Source organism: Colias croceus, chromosome 12, assembly GCF_905220415.1.
Source record: "Colias croceus chromosome 12, ilColCroc2.1".
NCBI classification, from domain to species: Eukaryota; Metazoa; Arthropoda; class Insecta; order Lepidoptera; family Pieridae; genus Colias; species Colias croceus.
The window spans coordinates 389,866-415,055 of NC_059548.1; the positions used below are offsets into that span (position 1 = coordinate 389,866).

General features: G+C 33.9%; 1 protein-coding gene across 1 annotated transcript in view; it reads left to right on the forward strand.

The window, feature by feature from the left end:
- Positions 1–6,337, forward strand: part of LOC123696117 (unconventional myosin ID) — a 35,661-nt gene extending 29,324 nt beyond the window's left edge. Inside the window, exons 10-17 of the mRNA XM_045642139.1 lie at positions 434–584; positions 982–1,128; positions 1,528–1,754; positions 2,141–2,290; positions 3,026–3,321; positions 3,880–4,073; positions 4,903–5,060; positions 5,527–6,337. Of these exons, the coding sequence (XP_045498095.1) occupies positions 434–584; positions 982–1,128; positions 1,528–1,754; positions 2,141–2,290; positions 3,026–3,321; positions 3,880–4,073; positions 4,903–5,060; positions 5,527–5,710 (1,507 nt within the window). The 3' untranslated portion in view covers positions 5,711–6,337. The remainder of the gene's footprint in view (positions 1–433; positions 585–981; positions 1,129–1,527; positions 1,755–2,140; positions 2,291–3,025; positions 3,322–3,879; positions 4,074–4,902; positions 5,061–5,526) is intronic.
- The last annotated feature ends 18,853 nt before the right edge of the window (positions 6,338–25,190 follow it).

The following is a 25,190-nucleotide window of genomic DNA, read 5'->3' on the forward strand; positions in this document are numbered from 1 at the left end:
TGTCTGTGATCTGAATTTTTGGTTAAAAAAGTGTTAAAAAGTTGTTACAATTTTATTACATTTTTTAAAAAACGGCGTGTGGCACTCGGAGACTGACGCAGTAAAGCTATTGCATGCTATGCCTTCAAGCCACACCTCCGCCCGTCGGAGTGGGGAGCGTGAGGTTTTTTCGTTACAGAATTTCTCGATTCGGTCCCCGCGCTCAAGGCCCGCGATAGAAGCTATGCAATAGTTTAAAACATGGTAATTAAAAAAATATTTTATAGTTAATAAATAGCAAAGGGCCAAACACATATTTTGGGGTACTCCCCTTTGAATTCGTACGTAACTGGTACACTTGTATGATATACAAAATCAAACGCTGTTCTTAAAACTTTTCTTAATTTGATTATTATAGTTAATATTCATATTTTTAACGTTTATTTTGCTCCAGGCACTACGCAGGTGACGTCACATATTCGATAGAGGGCTTCATGGACAAGAACAAGGACTCGTTGTGGCAGGACCTCAAAAGACTGTTACATTCCTCCACCGTCGCCTCGCTCAAAGACATGTGGCCGGAGGGCGCTACTAACATTCAAAAGGTGTGAAAAAGTTTATTTTTTATTGAAATTTTCATTTTAAAGTTTGGTGTATCGTTATCAAGTTTGTGTATTTCTAACTCACTTTTATGTTTGTGTTAAAAAAAATGTTAAAATTGCATTAAAGTAATGGTCAAATAATGTTTACACTGTTTGTGTTTGTAAACTCTATTTTGCTCATAGTATTTATTATATTTGTTGCAAAAACCAGATGTTGTTTGTTTATCTGCTATTTCTTGTCATTTTTTTCTTCATAGTCTTTATTCTTGTTGTGTGTTATCTTTCAAATATCTCCTTTGCCCACTATATTATTAAATTTGTGGCAATATCCAACTGTTGTTGATTCATCAGCTTACTTTTCTGTATTTTTTTTTTTCTAATGTTCTTCTATTTTTTACAGACATCAAAGCGACCTCCATCAGCGGCGTCTCTATTCCGCAGCTCGATGTGCGCGCTGGTGGCGGGGCTGCACAGCAAGGAGCCGTTCTACGTGCGCTGCGTCAAGCCCAACGCGCTGCAGGCGCCCAACGCCTGGCACGAGCAGCTCGTGAGTGTGTTCTGCAGCAGCAACAGCAGCAGGATCAGCAGCAGCATTAATAGGAGCATTAGCAACAGCAGTAGTGGTGGTAGTAGCAGTAGGAGCTTCAGTACCAGCAGGAGCAGCATTAGTAGCTGCAGCAGCAGCATTTGCAGTTGGAGCAGCAGCAACAACAAAAGCAACAGTAGAAGCTCCAAGTTGTTTTTTTATTTACTTCTGTAGCAGTAACTAAACTCCCTTATTTGTAAGGACAAGTGTGATTATAGATGGCAAATATAACTAAATATTTAAAATAAAATTCCATAATTTCAATTCAATATATTTGTGTTGCATTGTGAACAGATAAAAAATAATGAATGTTTTCAAGAAACCATCTCAATAAAATAATATAACAAATTCTACCCGCAGGTGCGTCATCAAGTAGCCTATCTCGGTCTAGTAGAGAACGTGCGTGTACGGCGTGCCGGGTTCGCTTCCCGGCAGAGGTACGATCGCTTCCTCAAGCGATACAAGATGCTCTCCCAGTACACGTGGCCCAACTTCAGGGGGGCCAGTGATAAGGATGCTGTTATGGTGCTGTTGAGAGATCTGCAGATTACCGATGTTCAGTTTGGACATACTAAATTGTTTATTAGGTAAGTGGAATATATAAGGAAAAAATAAGTTATTATGTACGGAAAAAGGTGTACAGTTGATGAATTAAAATTTTGATAGTCAATTTAAATTTTTTAAAATATTCATTAAGGTCAGTTTTATGTATCATAAGTCAGTGGATAGATTAACTATCTAGCCCAGAAATATCTTTGGGCATAAACCCGTTTTCCTTGTTATTTTAAATCACCGATGCTAAAATATTATTTTTAACTACCTTCATATCCAGAAAATTTGAAAATATTTGCTTTCTCGTATAATTATTTTTTTTATTTCATTTACGTCGTTCGTAAAGCCTTTTTATCCGTTATGCTTTTTTTATATATTCTTCCCAGATTTCCCCAAATAAATGTCCCAAATAATTTTCCAGGAGCGCCAAAACGATCCACGGGCTCGAAACGGCTCGAGCAGAGTTAATACCATCTATCGTGGTACTTCTGCAAAAGTTATGGCGGGGAGCTCTAGCCAGACAGCGGTACAGGAAGATGAAGGCTGCTCTCGTTATATATAATGCTTGGAAGTGAGTAGAATTTGTTTTATATTGTGTAAAAACTAAAAAAGGGCAGACTCATTTTCTCAGTTTTTCGCCGCCCATGAGCGTTGGCAATTTAAATGGATATGCTGGGGTCTAATGCCCTTTATCGCGATAATTATTCCGATAATTTTTAAGGCGTTAAGTGGGTGGCTACACTTGAACGGTCAACGTGAATGCCGATTGTTGGCGATAAAAACGGCGTTAATTTTACTAAAATTCAAGCAAGATGGACGTAGTGTGACCGCTTCATTGCGTTAATTCTCGCGATAAAACTATCGCCTCGCCAAACGGCAATGTTAATGCCGTTGTTAAATTATACTGGCTACACCTAAAGTTAACGTCCATTATCGCGTTAATTAATGGCATTTCCCGTTAGTGTGGCCCCAGCAATATGGATAGTCATCAATAAAAAAAGCAGGCGATTTTTGTCTAATAATATGCATAGAATAGTGTTTTTACACGGAAATAAACAAAAAAAAAAAGTAATGATTACACGAAAAATAGGTATTTGACCTTGATTTGAGTAAATAAAATGTGTTGCTAACATGTTATTTTGCTTGTATCAGGAAATACCTATGTAAAAACGTGGCCAGAATTTGCAGTAATCTTTCAGATTGTAATTTAACATTTCCATTGCTGTATTAAGGCTTCTAATAAAAACGTCTTTTAAATCAATTTTTTTGTATGCAATAAATATCACATCTACACAAAATCCCGCAGACGCTACCGCTTCCGTCGCTACATCGCCGAACTCCAAGTGGAATTGAACCGCAACCGCGGCATCATGAAGCAGTGGCCCCCCTCCCCCCGGGGGGTCGCCGTGCCGCTGCTCCAAGCAGCCTACCGCCGCTGGAGAGCGTACCTGGTGCTGAAGCCGGTGCCGCGGGAGCAGTGGCAGCAGCTCAAACTGAAGATATGTGCGGCGAGTGCGCTGAAGGGGAGGAGAGGGCAGTGGGGGGCGGGGAGACAGTGGCTGGGAGATTATCTGGCTAACCCCCAGTATAATGATAAGGCTGGTAAGTTTTAGTCAGGTTTAGAAGTATAGAAACCTATTTATATGCTGTTGGAATAAGCTATAAGTAATTAAAAGGTCGTCAAAAATGTCCATCCGGCGTTGTATACAGTTTTCATTGAAATGAACACCTTATTTCGTAGCCGTTATGTTCAAAATGTATTGTATAGCTCCTTAGAAAACTCTGCTTAATAGACGTATAGGCAGAGTTTTGATAATAAATTTTTAAGCGTAATTATAAAGGCAGTTATTGTACAAAAAAATTCCAAAGCTCTTTATAAAACTCTGCATATTCGGTAGGTAGTATAATAGGCAGAGTTTTGCTTCGAATGATTTCTACACTAATATTATAAAGAGGAAAATTTTGTTTGTTTGTTTGATTGTAATGAATAGGCTCATAAACTACTGGACCGATTTTATTTTAGACCCTGAGAATGAACATAGGCTACTTTTTATTGCGAAATATATACCACGGGCAAAGCCGGGGCGCTAGTAATTATTTAATTTGGACCGTGATAATGGTCTAATTATTATTAATTAATTTTTATTATTACTATTCTAGCGCTGTACAAAACCTCCCTCACCGCCCTCCAACGCTCACAATCGCTCGGCAACGCAGTGTTCTCGTGCCGAGTGCACAAGTTCAACCGACACAACAAGCTCGCCGCCCGGTGTCTGCTGATCACGAATAATGCTATTTGTAAATTGGACGCGAATACGTTTAAATTGTTGAAGAAGCCAACGCCGATTGCTGAGGTTAGTGTAAAAAAATATACATATATATATTTTTGAAATTATGAAACATAAAAGTACTTCTGTAAAGTTGTTTCTAGTGTCATCAGTTCCTATTTTTATTGCAAATATTGTGCTGTGAATAACTATAAAAGTTGCTGCTTCTTTAATATCGTTGTCCTGTATATTTTTCTTCTGATTTGTGTTTTATTCTTCTTAATATAATTGACCTCCTAAAACATTTCGAATATTTGTTTTATAAGACAGAAGACCTTGGGCATTTTAGTGAAAATTAATAATATATACTGTTTAGCTAAACTGACTGATCAGACTTTACAACTTAGCTTAACTTCTTTCTTATTCTTTGAAGATGCTTTTTTGGGGTATTCTTTAACTGTAACAATAATGGTTTTGTCAAATGGAACGTGTTCTTAGCCCGCTTATAAACACATTCCATTATTGATGGAAAAGCACCCACGCATTCGTAACGCTCGTTAACGCTTTGACGAGCGTTACGAACGTGTTCTAAGCATTGAGATAATATTACTACGTATGGAGGAAACACCACGAACAAAATATGTGCGCCATTTTTTTGCTCTAACTAACTTTTAAAAATTATTATCTAGTTAGGTACTTACCGATGAAAAGTTATTCCTTTGCACTTTTCCGTATTATTTGTGCAATATCGTAACACACACGAAGGCATATTTGATGCGTTTCACTTTAAAACAAATAAAAAATGAGCGTGCAGTTAAGCCATATGGCTTATGGTGAGCGGAACATAAGTGATGTAGGCGGTGTCGTCTCCATATGTATATCTCAATGGTTCTAAGTGACAAAGCTATAACGGCAGGTGGGAGCGGTGCGTGTGATGAGCAGCGACGCCCAACTGGCGGTGATCAGCGTGCCGTCCGCCAACAACGACCTGGTGGTGGGGCTGGTGGCCGCCGGGCCCGCCGCGCCGGACTTGCTCGGCGAGCTGCTCGGCGTGCTCGCGCACCGGTACACCAAGTGAGTGTGCATGTACATACATACACGCACATGCACAATAGCCTCACAAACACACTCGTATATAAAAAAAGTGTACGTGCACTCGCACGCACACGGGTTAATAACGCACACATACGCATAACACGTGCACACAAATCACGCAAACGCATATACACCGTCGCTGATAAACATGAAAATGTTCACGCTCACTAACTTCCTCTCTCATTACCTATTACTGGCATTGCCTAGTTACATTATAGTCACTATATATTTATAAGTTTTTAAAAACATATATACTATTTTTATTACATTTACTGAACACAATTAAACTTGTGCTCGATCCGCCTCGCACCAAACCTACGTATTTACAACATTCCAACATGTATCTAAATTGACACAGCATGAAGATTTTTACAACCATGTTAAATATATCGTATTTAAAACATTAAATGTTATTCTACATAAAATAATTTCAACCATTTCACAGGTTAACCGGGCGCGACCTTATAGTAGAAGTGGAAAGCGGTGCGACAACCCGTTGCACTTTAGGCGGGAAACATCGAGCGTTACAACTCCCAGCGCCATCCCCAACGCACTCAGCCAATCCGAGCGCGCCCTTCACGCATGCGCACAACGTGATCACATACCATCCTGCCTCCGCGAGGGCTTAGAAATGTTTTATAGGCAGATATAAGTAACAAGAATAACAAAAATCCCGACTATTTTATGTAGCCAATGTTGCTACCACAATTCTGATCATAATAATTCAAAATACCTTTGGTTTTTGGTTTGGCCTGTGAGGCGTGTCAAAGACAAAAATACCGACCGAATTGAGAACTTCCTCATTTTTTTTGAAGTCGGTTAATTATACACACATAAAAAAAACTTAACGTAGACAACGAAAGTATGACGTCATTGCTGCATTTAAAAAACAAATGCTGCTGATGATAATGCGAATACTTTGATGATAGTTTCCGTGCCGACCTTATATAATCCTAGATGCTCATGATTTAAAAGTATGAAACTTATTGTAGTAAAAATAGTTTCCGTTGTCCTTCAGATTTTGTTAGTTAAACCAGAGAATCCAATTTAGGTTCCTTAGATCATACGCTTTGCCTGATTACGTGCAAATGTCCCAGGCACAGATTACAGGCTAGATAGAAATTAGTGCTTTTATTTATATACTATTTTTTGTAAGATAATGTGCATTTGATAGTTTTTTGACCTTGAAATTTAAACTAGTGCCTAAATTTATTGCGTTGTTCAAAAATGTGAACTAAAAATTACAATTGTCTTTCATTATTGACGTGACAACGTCTTATAAATTGGTTTGCCCGGTGATACTTCAAGAAACTGCGTTACGCTCCGCTCACGTTATGCGCTCACAATGAGAGCGAGTGAGAGGCACGCGTCCCTTCCACGCGGGCATGGTTAGCCCGCCTAAGAGCGAGAGAGACAGACATAAAAATCCGTTGTCACGTAAAACTTTCGCCCGTATATCGACTTTACAGGCAACCAATTTTTTTTTATGTTCATAAAATGAGAGATTTCCTTTGTAAATATTCCTTCTTAAAAGTGACGTATTATTTCTAATCTAGATAAAAGAAAATGGTGAAAAAACTGGTATCAAATGTATCTTAAACTGTAGCCTGGATTTTAGATATAGATGGAATAAATAAATACTATAATAGGTAATAATAATTAATTAAAGTTTTCATCATACATTTTTAAAAATGTTTTAAAAAGATGCATTGTTCCATTTAACTTTTTTATATTAAAGCTCGTTTTTATTAGCAAGGAAAATTATTGAGTTTTTTTAAGACAAGGAAAAATTTGCACTCCACGTTCAAGGTGACTTATAAATGAATTTTTAAAGTACTTAAGATGCTATTTATATTATTAACAGAGATGTAATCATGATACAATTAATCTATACTAATATTATAAAGCTGAAGAGTTTGTTTGTGTGTTTGAACGCGCTAATCTCGGAAACTGCTGGTCCGATTTGAAAAATTATTTCGGTGTTAGATAGCCCATTTATCGAGGAAGACTTATAGGCTACCTATATATAATCACGGTAAGATTAACAGGACCGGAGCCACGCGAGTGAAACCGCGGGGCGCAGCTAGTAAAACAATAAAAAGCAATATTTTCCATTGTTATGAATGTGAAGGTTTTAAATCACAAAACTTAGCAACAAAAAGCAACTTTTGTCTCCGCAACTATTTTGTCTCTCCCATCAACTTTATGGGAAGTTGCGTCGCTACGTGCGCGCACTTTCTTACTAGCCCGTAGAGTTGATGGGAGAGACAAAATAGTTGCGGAGACAAAGTTGCTCTTGCGCGCTAGCTCTTATACTGAACTGATAATATTGTATTGTGCGAAATACAATGTTTTTTAGGTTTCTTAAAGAAGATTGAGGAACAATGTAAAAATGTTATTTTATTTATACACAAATTCAGATGATATACCATATATTTGATAAAAGTAATGTTTCTTATTATATTGCAATTGGACATGAAATAAATAATAAAATTAATAATATTACTTTTTTACGCGCGGTGTGTCCCTTAGACACATAAAACTGAAAGAATAGAATAAATTCGATCGCTCGGGCGGGTCACGAGTGGCTGAGTTGGTGAGGCATCCGCCCCGGAATGGCGCGAAAGGATGCGGGTTCGAGTACCGCTGAGTGATCGAATTTTTTCTATCCTTTTAAATTTTATTTGATTAATTGAGTTGCACGAAACCGCCAGACAAAAACGTAAATTTAATAATGATTTAACAAAACTATATTTTATATTTAACATAATAACAAACCATATCATAACGTAATAAAAAGTATTTTTAGAAGTGTTATTAGTTGTAAGTATGTAGTAATTTATTTTTAACCGAAGCTAGATTAGTAATGTTAACTTTATTTTGTTATATTTTAGTTACGTAATGGATTCAACGTGATATTTTTGTAATTTGTTATTTTAATTGTATATTTCAGTCATAATGTATTGTATAAAACAATCGATTTACAAATACAATGGAGTTTAGCTTTATCGAAAGTTCATAAAGTTTTAGTTTTAATTCGTATGAATTCAAATAATAATTTCATCACATTATTTATGGAAACCGCTTATTTAACTTTAATTTTTTAATGAATTCAAGATTTATAATTTAAATGGAATTTTTCGTTTTCTTGAAGATGGCGGGAAGTTTCAATGTCAAGTTTTCCCGCCAAATATTATCGGATGTAAAATATTTATTGTATATATTATTATGTTGTGATACGAACGTGCCTTAAACGGTGCCATCAGGTTGTAATTTATGTAATAAATGTAAATCGACTTTTTCTGTGTGTTTTCTTTTCCCTATTCTTATAAATATTTTAGATAATGTTGCTTTTTAGAACAGCGCCATCTAGTTTACAATTTTTTATTAGATATGTTAATCAATGCTATAATAATTATATTATCTAGATGAATATAAAATATCTACTACATATAACTTATGTAATTACTTTTTCGATGATTAAAAATAAAAATCAAAGATACTTAGATAGATTTAACATTTAACTTGAACTTAATGTTTCTATACCTACATAATGTTGAATTCTATAATTCAGAATTAAATATCTATTCTCTCATCTCTGCATCTTTAATTTTTATTTTTATACGTATATACAAAACTTATCTCTACCTATCTAAAGAAAAAATCACACTAGCAAATTATGAATGAAATATTTACCTACGTGATCAACAAAATCTAATTAGTAGCTCTACAAGACAAGTAACATTCGTCGGCTATTTATTTTTCCCTGAGCTGCTGATTATTAGATATATCACGACAAGGCCACAGCAGACAGTGAATCGGCCGGAATATCGACGGTTATATAATTATACACAGGCCCTTGGGATATACACTGGCTTACTTATTGGTATTTTCCATTGCTCATTAAAACCGTAACTAATATAAATAATACATAATTAAATAGCATACGTAATACGTTTACATAAATTAAAAGGATGGAAGGAAAGACTAACAATAGTGAGAAATTAAGTAATTCATGTACATTAGTTAAGTACCTACAATCATTATAATTATGTGAATCCATCTGTTATGTAGATTAAGTTTAAATATTGCTTTATTATCTACTGTTAATTGAAAACAGAGTAAGATACTTTTATCCATAGAGTAGTAAAATTGTTAATAAACTAGTAAAATAATATATGTTGCTACTTAGTTTATTAAACTCAAACTCAAACTCAAACATTCATTTATTCAATTAGACTACTATTTAGTAGCACTTTCGAATCGTCATTACATAAGTATTTTTAACATTTACCACCGATTCGGAAAGCAGTATCTATGGAGAAGAATCGGCAAGAAACTCCATAGTTGCTCTTTTAAAATCATGTCAATATTACATAATATGTAACTTATATCTAACTTATACATAACTAATATATCATAATATTATGTTTTATTAATTATCATATATTAACAATTTAACTTATATTAAGGATGGATAACAATCGATCACGAGGTGGAAATCGAACCAGAATCTTTTTGCGGGGTGTCTTTACTCCCATAACAGAAAGACCGGAAGAAATTCGATAGTTCAGACGAGCTTTTTTAAATGAAGTGTACCTTATACCAAGGTGATTTAATAACTTAAATCAAGATGCGGATCAAGTAACGAAAAATATATTGATATTAATATTTCAGTCTTGGTTTTAAATCATTTAGATAGCTATAATTAGGTATATCTAGTTTGAAACTAGGCTAGAAAGTGCTATAGATTTCATGCACAAGAATATTATTCAGGTTTATTTAGCGCATAATAATATAAAAAAATTTACCTATTATATAACGGCTGTAATGGGATTGGAAACAGTATTTATTTTTGTTTTTTTTTTATGTATAAAAACAAACGAGCTTGCGCGTCACCGTACAGAAAGGTGATGATTGGCGCCGCCCATGAACAGCCAAGACTCTGGAGTATTGTGGTTGCGTTGCCGGCCTGTGAGGGAAAAAAATAAAAAAATGATAGTAAATCCTACTCAAACATTTATTTGTTCAACTAGACTTCATTTAGAACTAGAAGGGCTTTTGAATCTGCTCTTTTAAAATCATAATTAAGATTTTACATAATATATTTTAAAAAGAATAATGTCACCATATTTTACATATTTTAATCATGCCAGAGATTACTAATATAATAATATTACCTATAATTATTAATCCAAAAAAAACATAAGCTATAGAAATACTCTACTTTGCCCGCAGGTTCGTCCGCAAGTGAATCCGCGGCTGCTTCACTAGGTACATACCTATAAAACAAAGTCGCTTTCTCTGCTCCTATGTCCCTTTGCGCGCTTTTTTTAATAGATAGAGTGATTTGAGAGCAAGTTTTTAGTCACAGATAACTCTTTATATATTCTGTGGTTTTAGTAAGTACTAGCTTCCGCCCGCGACTCCGTCCGCGCGGAAAATATAAGATTAATTTTTTTTCTAAGTATTTTTCCGGGATAAAAAGTATCCTATTTTATGCCCAGGATAATAAGGTATAATTATACCAAGTTTCATCGAAATCTAACCGTTAGTTTTCACGTGATGCCTTCACATACAGACATACAGACAGACAGACAGACAGACAGACGGACAGACAGACAGACAGACAAAAAATTTTTTAATCAAATATTTGGGTTTGGTATCGATCCAGGAACACCCCCTGCTATTTATTTTTTCAATATTTTCAATGTACAGAATTGACCCTTCTACAGATTTATTATATGTATAAATATAATTTATTAGGTTTTAGACAAAGCGGGCGAGGCCGCGGGCGGTAAGCTAGTTTATAATATAATCGAATACTCCGAGAAGATTCCGAGTTAACCTTGTAGTGAACGTTATAATAATATAAGACGCTACCTAACAGTTCAATGATCTAGAAGTTTACATCTACAATAATTTTCCTGAATTTTCCAAACAAGTAAGGCCTTCCCGAGACGCAATATAATGTCGCAACTTAATAAATTTAATACATAAGAACAGTTTTGTGGCTGCATTAAAATTTTCTAATTACAAGAGACAAAGCGACTAATTAAGACGTATTGTGGATCAAATGAATCAACCCTTTTAAACGATTTTGTGTTTACCCCCTGTGCAGGTGTGATATCGACTTTATCTTGCTCGATCGACGTTTGAAACACCTAGAAGCTTGCAGGATGGTATTTTTGTGATAAAAAATTAATAAACTAGAAAAAGGTTACATTTATCAAAATTGTAAGGTAGGTAAGTACATAATTAGTCTAGGCTCTAGATAGTCTATACAAATATTATAAAGAGGAAAGGTTTGATTTTTTGTTTGTTTGTTTGTTTGTATGAATTGAATAGGCTCCGAAACTACTTGGCAGATTTGAAAAATTCTTTCACCATTCGAAAGCTACATTATCCACGAGTAACATAGGCTAGGTTTTATCCCTGAAATCCCACGGGAACGGGAACTATGCGGGTTTTTCTTTGAAAACGCGGGCGAAGCCGCGGGCGGAAAGCTAGTAAGTTATAAGTATCAACACAAATCGAAAGAAGTAGAGTAAGTTCTACATAGGTATTATAATATTATAATCAATCTAAATTCTAATTTACCTACTCCTTTATACTACAGATTTACAGATTCATACATTAGGTACCTCTAGACTCTATGTAAAACATTATACTTCTGCCAGGTTGCTCATGTCTTACATTCTTACTTTCCAAGTTTTTATGTCTTGCGCTCTCTTGCTATTCGCAACTATTGAAATAACTATGCGTAACTTGATAAATAATTGTACAGTGGGTAAATATCAATGGATAGATTAGAATATCACGAACATTCGAGATATTTCGATAATCCCGTTTGATGATAACAAATAAACAACATTATAATGAGCAATGCCGAATACTATTCTCAAGTGTAACTTAGTGCTGTTGTATAAGGCTGATATTTCTTATGAATTACGTTGATATTTCTAGGTATTATATAGTATACCTAGTTTGTGAATTTAGCTCTTTGAGATCAAGGTTTTAAGGTATAATAATATAATTGGGTTCATTATTCGATGAAATTTCTGTTAAACTTCGTCTTGTTCGAAAATTAAAATCACATGAACTGGGGAAGTTCTAATTAATAATATTTAGACTATACTAGGTTTCCGCCCGCGGCATCGCCCGCTCAGTTAAAGAGAAACCCGCATAGTTCCCCGTTCCCGTGGAATTTCCGGGATTACGTCATTTTCCCGGGATAAAAAGTTGCCTATGTCCTTTCTCGGGTATCAAAATATCTCCATACCAAATTTCATGAAAATTGGTTCACTACTTTAGGCGTGATTGAGTAATAGACAGACAGACAGAGTTACTTTCGCATTTATTATATTATAATAATAGATATATTATGATAAGATATAGGTAAGTATGTATTACGTGTAAGTACTTAGAGTTTACATTGATCGAAAAGAAAGAATAATTAATGGTTTAGTTACAGAATCAGACATGAATTATTCCCAAAACATTATAACTTGTACACTGTAGGTTATAGGTACCTACTACTCAATAGGTACTTTTGCCAAATTGTTCTTGTAAGTTAGGTTTTACCATCCAAGTTTGACGTAGTAACATAGGTACGTTATTCTTCCGTGAAATCAACACCATTATATTATAATATATTTTTTACATACCTACATAGATTTGATTAATTACTAAAGATTTTTAATGTAAGACGATAGAGCTCTAAAACGAAATCATAGTAATCGGCCCAGCCGTTTTAAGTGTCATCAGTCACATATGTATAAGGCTACTCTGTGCAAATAATATGGCATATACTGTACAGATATAGATGTGGCACCCTGAATGAATGCCTTACGCTCTAAGCTTACGCCCACACTTACGCCCTATACCTAGCTGATAGGTATTAAGTTTTCAGATTATTCTGTATTCAAAGTTAATCTATACTAATATTATAAAGCTGAAGAGTTTGTTTGTTTGTTTGTTTGAACGCGCTAATCTCGGGAACTACTGGTCCGATTTAAAAAATTCTTTCGGTGTTAGATAGCTCATTTATCGAGGAAGGCTAAAGGCTATCATCACGCTACGACCAACAGGAGTGGAGCCACGGGGGTGAAACCGCGCGTAGTAGCTACTTAACTATAAAGATATATATATTATTCTTTCATTTGTTATTCATTTATCGGTATCAAAATATAATTTAATTAAAAACAAATTACATAAATTACAATTACATAATTCTGAAAATACGTATCAGATTGTGCGGATGAAAATAGGTCGGACCCAATTAAATTGTTATTGAGTCGGATTTAAAGTATTGGGATTAAAACAGGCTTATTGCGTATTGTAATGAATGTATTGTTTTATTATTTCATTACCAATTCAAAGCTTTAATTTGTTGTTGTGTAAAATAATATGACCGTTTTCAATTTGAACGTGAATATAAATATGAGATAATAAGAATTGGATAATAAGAATTGGATTTACATAAGTACTTAGTACCTACGGTGTACCTACTCATGGATTGGTAGATTCGACATTTTTTTAATAGGTAATTTTACAAACAGATGGGTATTTTATTTGTTGTTTTTAAAAATGGAATGGAATTAGTTAGAGATCTCAAAATAAGTAACAAATATTTTAAAACTATGTACTTAAACCCTCAACTTATCAATTTGATGAACGAAGTCCTCACCACTGAGCCACCACTGCATTTTTATACCTATATTTGGCTACTTGTCCATATGAAATATATTTTATGAAAATAAAAATCCTATTCTATAATTACAAGCTTTCAATTTCATAAGCTTAGATAACTTTAAAGTTTAATAGGATAATGTAATCACGCGACGTTCTCAAATTAACTCATAAATTATTTATCAGCTATACCTATACAGTACCTTTCAACTTTACATGTAAGTAAGTTATATTAAGAAAATCACGTTATCATTAATTATCAAGTTGATAATTAATAAGCTCTAAAAATAACCTTCATTTCATATACGCTGCATAAGTTCAAAGTATTAAAATATAGCTAAGTTACCAGCTAAGTTACAAGTTAAGTCGCGTTCCCGCCCGCCCACGGCGCACAATATAAGCCGTAGGGCGGAAAGCACAGCTCCAGTCCACAGAAGGGCGCTGTTACGCGAACATTCCCAGGTAACTAATTAACATTTTATTTAACAAGTTTGTGAATAAAATAGTTTTGTAACTGATATCCATATTTCATATCGAGCTTTTAAAAATGTACCTACATACTTACTCGTGCATTTGTTACGTAGAAAGTTGTGATCAAGTTGTGATACCTACTTAGGATCTAGTGTGATAAATATTTTTTTGTTTGTTCATGGTAATAGAAGCAATTTAATAACGAACGAACGAATTTTTTAAAGAATACATTTTTTCGTGATGATGAGATTTGAACTGGCGTGGTTATTTTTAGCGTAGAGTCAAGGTAGAGTCATACAACAAATTTTGTTAAACTGTGCATGTAAATAGTACATTTTAATGAACGTTAAGGGTCCAAATCCTGCTTAACGATCAACGTTTTTCAGTTTTCTCAAAAAACACACAAAAATTATTTGTTAAAAAAAAAAAAACAAAAAATGGTTATAAGATTAATCAAGGCAAATTTATTTTTGCTCATATAATTATGTAGTTAGTTGGAAAAATGTAGACATAAGTAATTAAAAATATTACTTATATGAAGGTTTTCTTTTTGAGATTATTGGAAATATTTAATGGCGAGGGAAAAATTTATTATGATAATATTAATGTGCGATTTAATTTAGTCGTAGTCTTAAGGAATGTTCGAGGAATGTTCTTAACTTCTTAAATGAGATTTTCTATAAACATTCCTGAAAAAGTTAATTATAATTTCTTAAAATTGATTACTTTGCATCAAAATCCAATTTTATCTAGAATTTAATCCATTACGAACATTTTAGTGATTTGTACATTAATATTTGCTAAAGCTGCTTCATAGTAAACAACTTAACAATGGATAATCCCCGAGACTTTGAAAACAATACAGCACAATATCATTTTGAAAGTCAAATAGCGTGGTTATCTGCAAAGTGCAGTTATACAACACATTTATATCAATAAAATAACAACTAAATTAACTTTACTTTAAAATAAACGAACATAAGTAGTTACACATTTATTTTTTACTATTTTTATATATTTTACACTTCCACCCATCTTCTTTGTTTAAATTTTGTAAAAAAAATTTAAACAATTTGTTGTGTAGAACAAGGTATTGTTGAGGACAGTCAGAAGCTGTCGTATAGAGAGGACTTTTCGTTCGGCGAGTATCTCTAAAATAAAAAAATGCAACCTAATTTGATAATAATTAAAAGGTACATATTTGCTAATATATGAATTGAAGGGCAAACGATTTTCATTCAAATTTCACAGTAGCACATATTCAAATTTCAGTAACTCAATATGCATGTATTTGACTACTTAGTCACTAGACCTATTCGATCAAGTCACGTCTCTGGGACACGTGTAGACAAATCCAAAGCCTATTGTTATATGTTCATTATTATACCTATCTCTTGTTTGTGCTTCCATGAATTTGCGGTGATATCTTCAAATTCAGGCAGCATGCACCATTGTTTAGAGGGGAACGTGACTTGAGGGTCTGCATTTGAATTTATTTTGTTACAAAAAGTTTGATTAATATTTTTAACTAGTAACTTACCGCCCGCGGCTTCGCCCGCTTTATCTAAAACCTTATAAATTATATACTAAAAACCTTCCTATTGAATCACTCTATCAATTAAAAAAACTGCATCAAAATCCGTTGCGTAGTTTTAAAGATTTAAGCATACAAAGGGACATAGGGAAATAGGGACAGAGAAAGCGACTTTGTTTTATACTATGTAGTGAAAATGTTGCCGTGTAAGTGTGAATCGTATCTACGTGTGTAGAATAATATAAGTTAAATAATATTTATTGTAAATGGAAAATATTTATTTCATAATCAGACCGTGAATTTATACCTTGTATTTTAATTTAATGTTAAATATTCTAGTTTCCTTGCAGGCTTTGTAGCAAATCATAACACAATCAATCTTACTTTAAAATTTCTTTGAGACTAAAGCAATCCAGTAAGTGATTCTGAAGGTTGATGAAATATTCAAGCCTCAGATGGCCATTCTTTGACAAAACGCTGTACATAAGAAGTACCCGGAATTTGTGAGTCAATCTTTGAATTTTTTTGGACGTAGCGTGTACTTAGTAGACCGTAAGGTAGACCGTAGATGTTTTAAAATTTAAATAATATGTACTTATTTAAGTCTTATATAGATATATATGTATATGTTACAGTTAAAACCCTTAACCAGTCAATAACCTTATTGACTGGTAAAATTAGTCAATAAGGTTATTGACTAAGGGCGTCGGTCAAAATCATTATTGACTGATTTTGCCAGATAAAATCATATATTATATATCTCAGTCTCCCCGTGACCATGCTCGCTGCAAAGTGTTCGAAACGTCGGGAAGATAATAATATACTTATATAATATTATAATATATATTATAAAGGCGAAAGTTTGTAAGTATGGATGTATGGATGTTTGTTACTCTTTCACGTAAAAACTACTGAACCGATTACAATTAAATTTATCACACATATAGAGGGTAACTTGGATTAACACATAGGATAGTTTTTATCCCGGAAATCCCACGGGAACGGGAACTATGCGGGTTTTCCTTTGCAAACGCGGGCGAAGCCGCGGGCGGAAATCTAGTATACTTATATAATGAAAAATGTATAATACTCGCGTAAAATCAAACACTAGAAAGTAATATATATTGCTTATATTTGTAGTTTTCATAACAAAAAGAGCAAGGATTTAATCGTCTTTATTTGCCCGCTTGCCATTATAATTATTTATACCAGGTTACGTACCGGACTTTTACCATCACACCAAATTAAAAAGGTACCTACATAGAGACTTAGAAAATTAGAAGCAGGAGTCGCATATTTGCTGAGACGTATTTGGACTAAACTAAGTACCTACTTACTAAAAAGAGTTTTGAGATAGATTAAAAGAAGAGTGAATTCTTAATAAAAATATCTATACCTACTTAGTTATATCATGTCTGGTTCATTACATACAAAACTGGATTAATGCCATCCGACTACCAATAGATGCCGCTAAGTGTATCATTTTAACCAGCAAAAAATAAAATTAGATTTAATTGCAATTTCATTGCTTTTTATAATTTTTTACATACTTTTGTAAATGGAACCTACCTATTTAATTTCATTTTCGCTCGATTTTAACTAATTTTACAGAAAAGTTTATATTCAAAACAACGCCATCTCATGAAACTACTATAAACAAGTTATTCTCCTCCGATTTGGCGATGCTAAACGAATAATAGATGGCACTACAGACTTTTTACGTTACTTTTCACGTTTTTAACACAGACTAATAATAATATTATCACAGACCACAGACTAATAATAATATACTACGTTTTTAATACATAGTCTCATTGCCTTTGCCACCTATAAAAATATTGTAAATGGGTTAAAGCCGTTATTAATTATTACAAACTGCGTTCCTGTAGCGGCCTATATTAGGTAGGTACCTAGTGTATTGATAATTTTCATACGAAAAATGAATTGTCGGAAAACTTGCGAGATTGTGTGAATATTTGATTGCAAGATCTCATTACAAAATAATATACAACCACAGACTAATAATAATATACTACGATACAACCTATACTTAAACCGTAGTAAGTATATTATTTCTAGTCACATTTAATTATATGTAAATAAATTATAAATAAATATTAAAGGACAATATTACACAAATCGACCTAGTCCCACAGTAATCTCAATTAAGGCTTATGTTGTGGGTACTAGACGACGATAAATATAATATCACAGACTAATAATAATATACTACGTATACAAATAATATAATATTTTATAAATACATATATAGATAACACCCAGACCCAAAAACAAATAATCAAGTACATCACACAAATATTTGCCCTGACCGGGGATCGAACCCGGGACCGTCGGCTCAGTAGGCAGTTACTTTACAACTGCGCCAACCGCGTCGTTAAGAATATCAAGAAATCATCATTAATGATAATAAATCGAAACTAAAGTTAAATACCTACCTACGTCATCTTGTTTTATTTTCTAAATAATCCTATCAGATTACCTTTATATGAAGTATGAACCAAAAAGTTTTGAGATTTAAACCGTAGAAAAGGTTTTGAATGATCCTTTGCGTTTTTTTTTCTTTATGCGCCTAAAATTAAATATTTCGACATCGATTCCCGAATGAAGTATTTTTAACCGACTTCAAAAAAAAGGAGGAGGTTATCAATTCGGCCGGTATATTTTTTTTTTATGTATGTACACCGATTACTCCGAGGTTTCTGAACCGATTTACGTGATTCTTTTTTTGTTCGATGCGGGATGGTGTCGAATTGGTCCCATAAAAATTTTATTCGGATAGGCCCAGTAGTTTTTATTTTATGAGCATTTTTGTCTGTAGGTATTTGTAAATTTTGCAAGTGCAAGTTTGAAGTCGGTTGTTTTTAACGCAGTTATCACTTGTCCCGTTATAAAAAGTAGCCTATGTTCATCAGGTAGGTATAATTTTTGCTTCGAATGATGAAAGAATTTTTCAAATCAGTCCAGTAGTTTCGGATCCTATCCAATACAAACAAACAAACAATCAAATAATTTCTGTTTTGTAGATAAATACGAAAGTTACTCCGTCATAGTAGGACAAAATAGTGGGACCACGAGAAAATAGGTATTCCCGCACGCGTCTGAACCGATTTTGACGGAAATTTCGATATATGTACATACCTACGTTGAAAAAGGACATCTCAATTTTGTTGCATAAATAGGATTCAAGGGGTAGGAACAGGGATTGAATAAGGCACACGGTTGAAGCCGCAGAATGAAAGTTGGTAATTTATAAGATTAATTTATTGTAAAATAAACTAGTTCATTTTACTTAAACATATTCTATTTATCATTCATTGACTTATCATAAACTTTTGAGTCTAGTACCTAGTTACCTATTATGTGAAAATTTTGAAAAAAATGTTTTCTTTAGGAAATTATTAGCATTAATTGATTACCTTGTCTTGTCATTAATTTATTTACCTACTTGGTAATAATCGGTCGAACACTTGTTTAAAGTTTATTTTCCTTGTCCTTACCAGGTAATCTAAATTATTTAATTTTTGCAGTAGGTAATTAATTCATTTCGGCTTGGTCAGACAAGGCCATTAGGTGAAGCGAGATTGCCAAATATGGGTGATCTGTAGATATACATAATCCACAAGGAAGCATCACATTTGCTGTAGCTTCTTATGGGTAGGTGAACGAAGTAACCAGGTCTGCAAACTGTAAACAGCTGTCCATACCCAAGCACCACTCAGCAGCTTTCAAGGGTAGCTTTCGATACAATGCCACTGTGTTGGAACAACATTCCACCACCATTAACCAGTTTGACAAATATTAATAATTTTCGTTTCCAATACCGGAAACATATTTTAAAATCCTGTTCTAACCCTTAGTGCATTTGTATCGAATTACAGTTTACACATAAACTTTAATTAAATATTTATTTTATTTACTGGTTATAATATAACATAACATTATATAGACATTTATTTTCTGCCTATTTATCATTATACTTAATTATTATAAACATTGTATATTATGTTAACGGAAATGTATGTAATTCCTAAAATCGCACGGAAATGTGTGAAATAAATCATTTTATAGTACACATTTCCTAGGAAATCTATACATTTCCTAACTAACAATCGGAAATGTAAAACATCTAAGATATTGGAAGGTACGCGGGACGAGGGGTATGTATGTCGCAATCGGATTGTATAATCCGCCGAATTACAAACGGCCGGCATTTTGTAATATGCCAAAAATTCGTAATCAGAATTTTTTGGTTTGGATAAGGGGGTGGGTTAGGTTAGGTTCGTGTTTTTTAAAACTATACAGAAATAGGAGCCCCACTTCGTGGGGCTCCGTCGGCTCGCGACCGTCTTTTTGTAGAATTTTTGAAAAAGACGAATTTCGGCATATTACAAAATGCCGGCTGTTTGTAATACGGCGGATTATACAATCCGACTGCGACATGTACACGGGGTCAGCAGGACGAGGGGACTGATTACTTACCAAATGAAAATTTGATTTGATTGAATATAAGTTGATTTAAGAAATGTTAATTAGTAAGATAATATGAACATATTGTTATTAGCCGGGGCGGACTGCTAGTTTATTATAAAATTGGTCTCATTCTATTATCACGCCGTTGCATTTCGACTTATATTCGGATCTTAAGGGTGCTATTACGGATTTTTACAAAAACACGCTGTTTTTCGGTACCATTTTAACTTAAAGCAATTACACGTGAGAACATAGTAATATCTTAATTTAAAGATAATATATTCAGCTCTACGTTCATCTTATAAAAATTGTACGGCGTTACACAAAATGAAATACGATTTTCCCAGCACAATAATCGCATAAAATGCAAAAAAATGGGGTCTAAAACGGTACCATTTTAAGAAAAGTAAAAGCCTAATCTATCTTCTTACCTATACATTATTGAGGGATATATAGTCCTTTATAGATTATGATAATTTTTTTGTATCTAAATCAAAATTTTATTTCAATTATTAGCTAAATTAAAAATACTTGTTGATTTCTTCATACATTTTGCTCTCGCGGGTCGTCAGACCGCGCTCAGAAGCGCTCTTGGAAGGACGGGTGTATCGCTCCTCGTCCCAAAAATAAAAACGAATAAGAAAAAGATTATTGTGCGTGCACTGTCGTTTTTGTGATTTGAAATATTTGATACTTTATAAGTAAGAGTAAACTGTATAAGTTTCATATTCAAATTATTTGTAATTTAAAATTATGTTTTAAAAATTACGTTGACTGAGATCCCCTTTTTTATGGGTTGTTGAACGGATTGGTGGGGTAAAGCAATTTGACAAAACTTAAATCCAAAATGGCGCCGACGAAAATTTTACATATTTTCGTCATGGGTGTCATTTTCATGGTTTTGGGGTAGCTATTAACGAATATGAGGTCAAAACTAAAATCCAAGATGGCGCCGACAAAAAATTTACATCTTTTCGTCATGGGTGTCATTTTCATGGTTTTGGGGTAGCTATTAACGAATATGAGGTCAAAACTAAAATCCAAGATGGCGCCGACAAAAAATTTACATCTTTTCGTCATGGGTGTCATTTTCATGGTTTTTGGGGTAGCTATTAAACAATATGAGGTCAAAATTAAAATCCAAGATGGCGCCGACGAAAATTTTACATATTTTCGTCATGGGTGTCATTTTCATGGTTATTGGGGTATCTATTAATGAATATGAGGTCAACATTAAAATCCAAGATGGCGCCGACGAAACTTTTACATCTTTTCGTCATGGGTGTCATTTTCATGGTTTTTGGGGTAGCTATTAACGAATATGAGGTCAAAACTGAAATCCAAAATGGCGCTGACGAAAATTTTACATCTTTTCGTCATGGGTGTCATTTTCATGGTTTTTGGGGTAGCTATTAACCAATATGAGGTCAAAACTAAAATCCAAGATGGCGCCGACGAAAAATTTGACATATTTTCGTCATGGGTGTCATTTTTGTGGTTTTAGGTGTGTCTCTTTAAATGATGTATCTCTTTAAAATTATTTTTAAGACTGTCCCACTCATACTCTGTATAGGTTATAGCTTTGCATACGCTAAGTACGTAAAAAATACTTATAAAATGCCAGGTGTATCTTTTTTTTCAATTAGATTAATTCATAAAACTCTTTGTGTACACGGTACACCCCGTAAATGCAACCCGCCCAACTTTGTCACTCGCACGTGAGCTATCGTTTAATTATGTTTTCATAGACAAAATAATCACATTAGCGAAACGGTATATGCCGGCTGCACGAAGTTAGAGAAGAAAACATGGATTTTCAGGAAAAATTTAGCAAAATTTTTTTTATGCAATTTTTTATTTTATTTATTTATTTATTTATCATTTATTCAGGAAATTATTACAATAATTCTTAAAACTAAACAATTTAAAAATTATATATATACTTAAAAACTAAAATTACATTGACATAAAAGAAAAAGAAAAATAAAAGCAATATTTCCTGAAAAGGTCTTGGCTCAGCACAATACCATAGTTCTTTGAACCATAGCGCTGGTATTCTGCCAAGACCTGTTCGAGGAAGTTCAGCGTACCAAATATAAAATATAATATGTAGATAGTATGAAATAATAATATTTGTGTATATAATAGAAATAAAATATAGAAAATATGATTAAAGAGAAAACTAATACATAAAAGTGATAAGAATAAAATAAAAATATAAATAAGTTAATACATAAAATAACAATAGTGTAAAGAAACAAAACGTGAGAATATCATAATAAGAAAAAGAAAAGATTTCTCGTGGCAGCCCCAAGTCTGTGCGGTGTGGAGCGAAATAAATATAAATCTATTTTTTACTTTGTGTATCAAGTAAATGGGCTTTGTACAATTTTTTGAAAGAGTACTTTGAGCACACTTGTTTAATCGGCGGTGGAATATTGTTCCAACACTTCGTCGCACAGTACTTAAAGCTACCACGGAAAGCTCGCGATCGATGCCGAGGGACGGACAGTGCGTTAGTTACGCTCCTTACTGGATTCCGACCATGATCTTTCCTCCATCTTAATTTTTGGTACAGATAAGAAGGACACTTGGATTTGAACAGATCAAAAAGTAGACAAGCCAAATATAGATCTTGTCTACCTTTCATGTTAAGCATTTTGGCGGAGTTTAAGAAAGGTGTTATATGTGATCTCGGAGGGACATTGAAGCAGTATCTAACACAGGCATTTTGCACTCTCTGAATAAGACGTTGCGAGCGTTGAAGTAAGCAAGGGCCATACACATTGATACAATAATTCAACTTAGATAATACCAGAGATTCAGCTAAAAGGATACGGAGGTTAGTGTTTATGTAAGGTCGAAATTTGTAAATCACTTTTAATCGATAGAAGCAACTGCGCACGACTTCAAGGACATGGCTTTCAAAGTTGAGATGTTTATCGAAAGTAACACCTAAATTACGAGCCTCATCAACCTTCTGTATGGGAACATTTTCAATATAAAGAGAAATATTAGAGTTCTCTATTGCTTGCACTTGTCGCCTGGATCCAACAATCATATATTTTGATTTATTAGGGTTCAGCACTAATGAATTATTATATGACCATTGTGATATACCATTTAAATCCTGAGAGATTTTATTTAAAGAGGATGACAAATCTTCACAGTTCACAGGCAAATATACCTGCAGGTCGTCTGCATAGATGTGATATTTGCATAGGCTAATGCAATTAGTAATATCTGCTGCATATATTATGAACAGAAGTGGACCTAGAATGGATCCCTGAGGTACACCTCGTGTCACGAAAAGTTCACTGGATGTACAAGTCGAACCATCATTATTATTAACAATAACCTTCTGTGAGCGACCTCCTAGGTAACTTTGAAACCAATCTAAGGAACTATTGTCAAACCCATAGAAGGAAAGCTTAGCGACCATAAGCTGCAAATTTAAACAGTCAAAAGCTCGAGAGAAATCTAAAAGTACTAACGCTGTCGCATATCCCTCATCCTGATTAGCTAGTAGATCATCGGTGACATTGAGCAAAGCTGTTGTAGTGCCTCGTTGCCTTCTAAACCCCGACTGCAGCTCAGGAAAAATATTGTGCTTTTCACAGTATTTCACAACTTGAAAGTAAACAACCTTTTCGAGTATCTTAGATAGAAATGGAAGTATACTTATAGGTCTGAGATCTTTAAAGTCCCCTGGGTTGTCAGTTTTAGGCAAAGGACGAACGAGCGCAATTTTCCAAATAGATGGGAACGTAGATGTAGCTAGAGAGCGATTTATAATAGCTGTAATTACCTTAAGTGTCGTAGGAAGTGTGAGTAAAATCATATCTCTAGGAATACCATCATAACCCTCAGCATTGGACTTCAAAGTAATGATAATTTTAGCTACGGCATTCTCATCAACAAGATCAAATTTAAAGACACCTTTGCCGTAATTATTATTACTAAAGTAGTCAAGGATGGATTGATCTACATTGCCAGTTCCAGGAATATTTAAAAAATGTGAGTTAATCGTATCTGGATCTCGAAGATGGTCAGGCAAAACGGCACTAGCTTTAAAATTAGGTAAAACTTGACTCTTTAATTTTTTCCACAAAACTTTGCTATTTTGTAAATGAGCATTAATATGGGAATCATAGAATGAGATCCTTTCTTGATGCAAACATATATTGACAAAACTTTTTAATGATTTATAATAAATCTTGTCTTTCTCACATTTTGTTTTACGGTATTTAACGAGTGCATCATCCCGAACCGACATCAGATGTTTGACATTACTAGTAAGCCATGGACAGCGTCTATTCTTGAGCAAAATGGTGGTTTTAGCAGCATGTTTATTAAACAGAGACATAATATATGAATTAAAAGCAGTCACCATATCATTTACGTCTAGCATTTGGCAAACATCGTTCCAAGGAATTGAGGCAAGGTCGTTATTGAAATCCATCAAGTTGATATTTTTTAAAGGTCTGTAAGTGATAAAAGTACTAATTGATTTAGGTTTTTTAATTTTAAAGTTCGCAAAGACCATAGCATGACCGCCGAGCTCAGGGATGTGGCAAACGAGTGTGGAAAAAACAGACATATTTGTACATAGTAAATCGAGAGTAGATTCGCTGTGAGATGTGAAATGTGTTGGTTCAGTGATGTGGTTATCTAAACCACAACACTGAAGGAATTGTTTGAGACTAACCGACATACTACTCTGACTATTATGAATATTGATATTGAAATCTCCAAGTAAAACAATGTTATCAAAATCGGAAAAATAAGAAAGCGATTCCGAAAGAGCGTCAAAGAAAATGTCTATACTTTGCCAAGGTGGACGATAAGCAGTCCCAACTAATATCTTGTTGCAATTGATATTGACAGATATCCACATCTGTTCAATACAGTGATTAATGTTA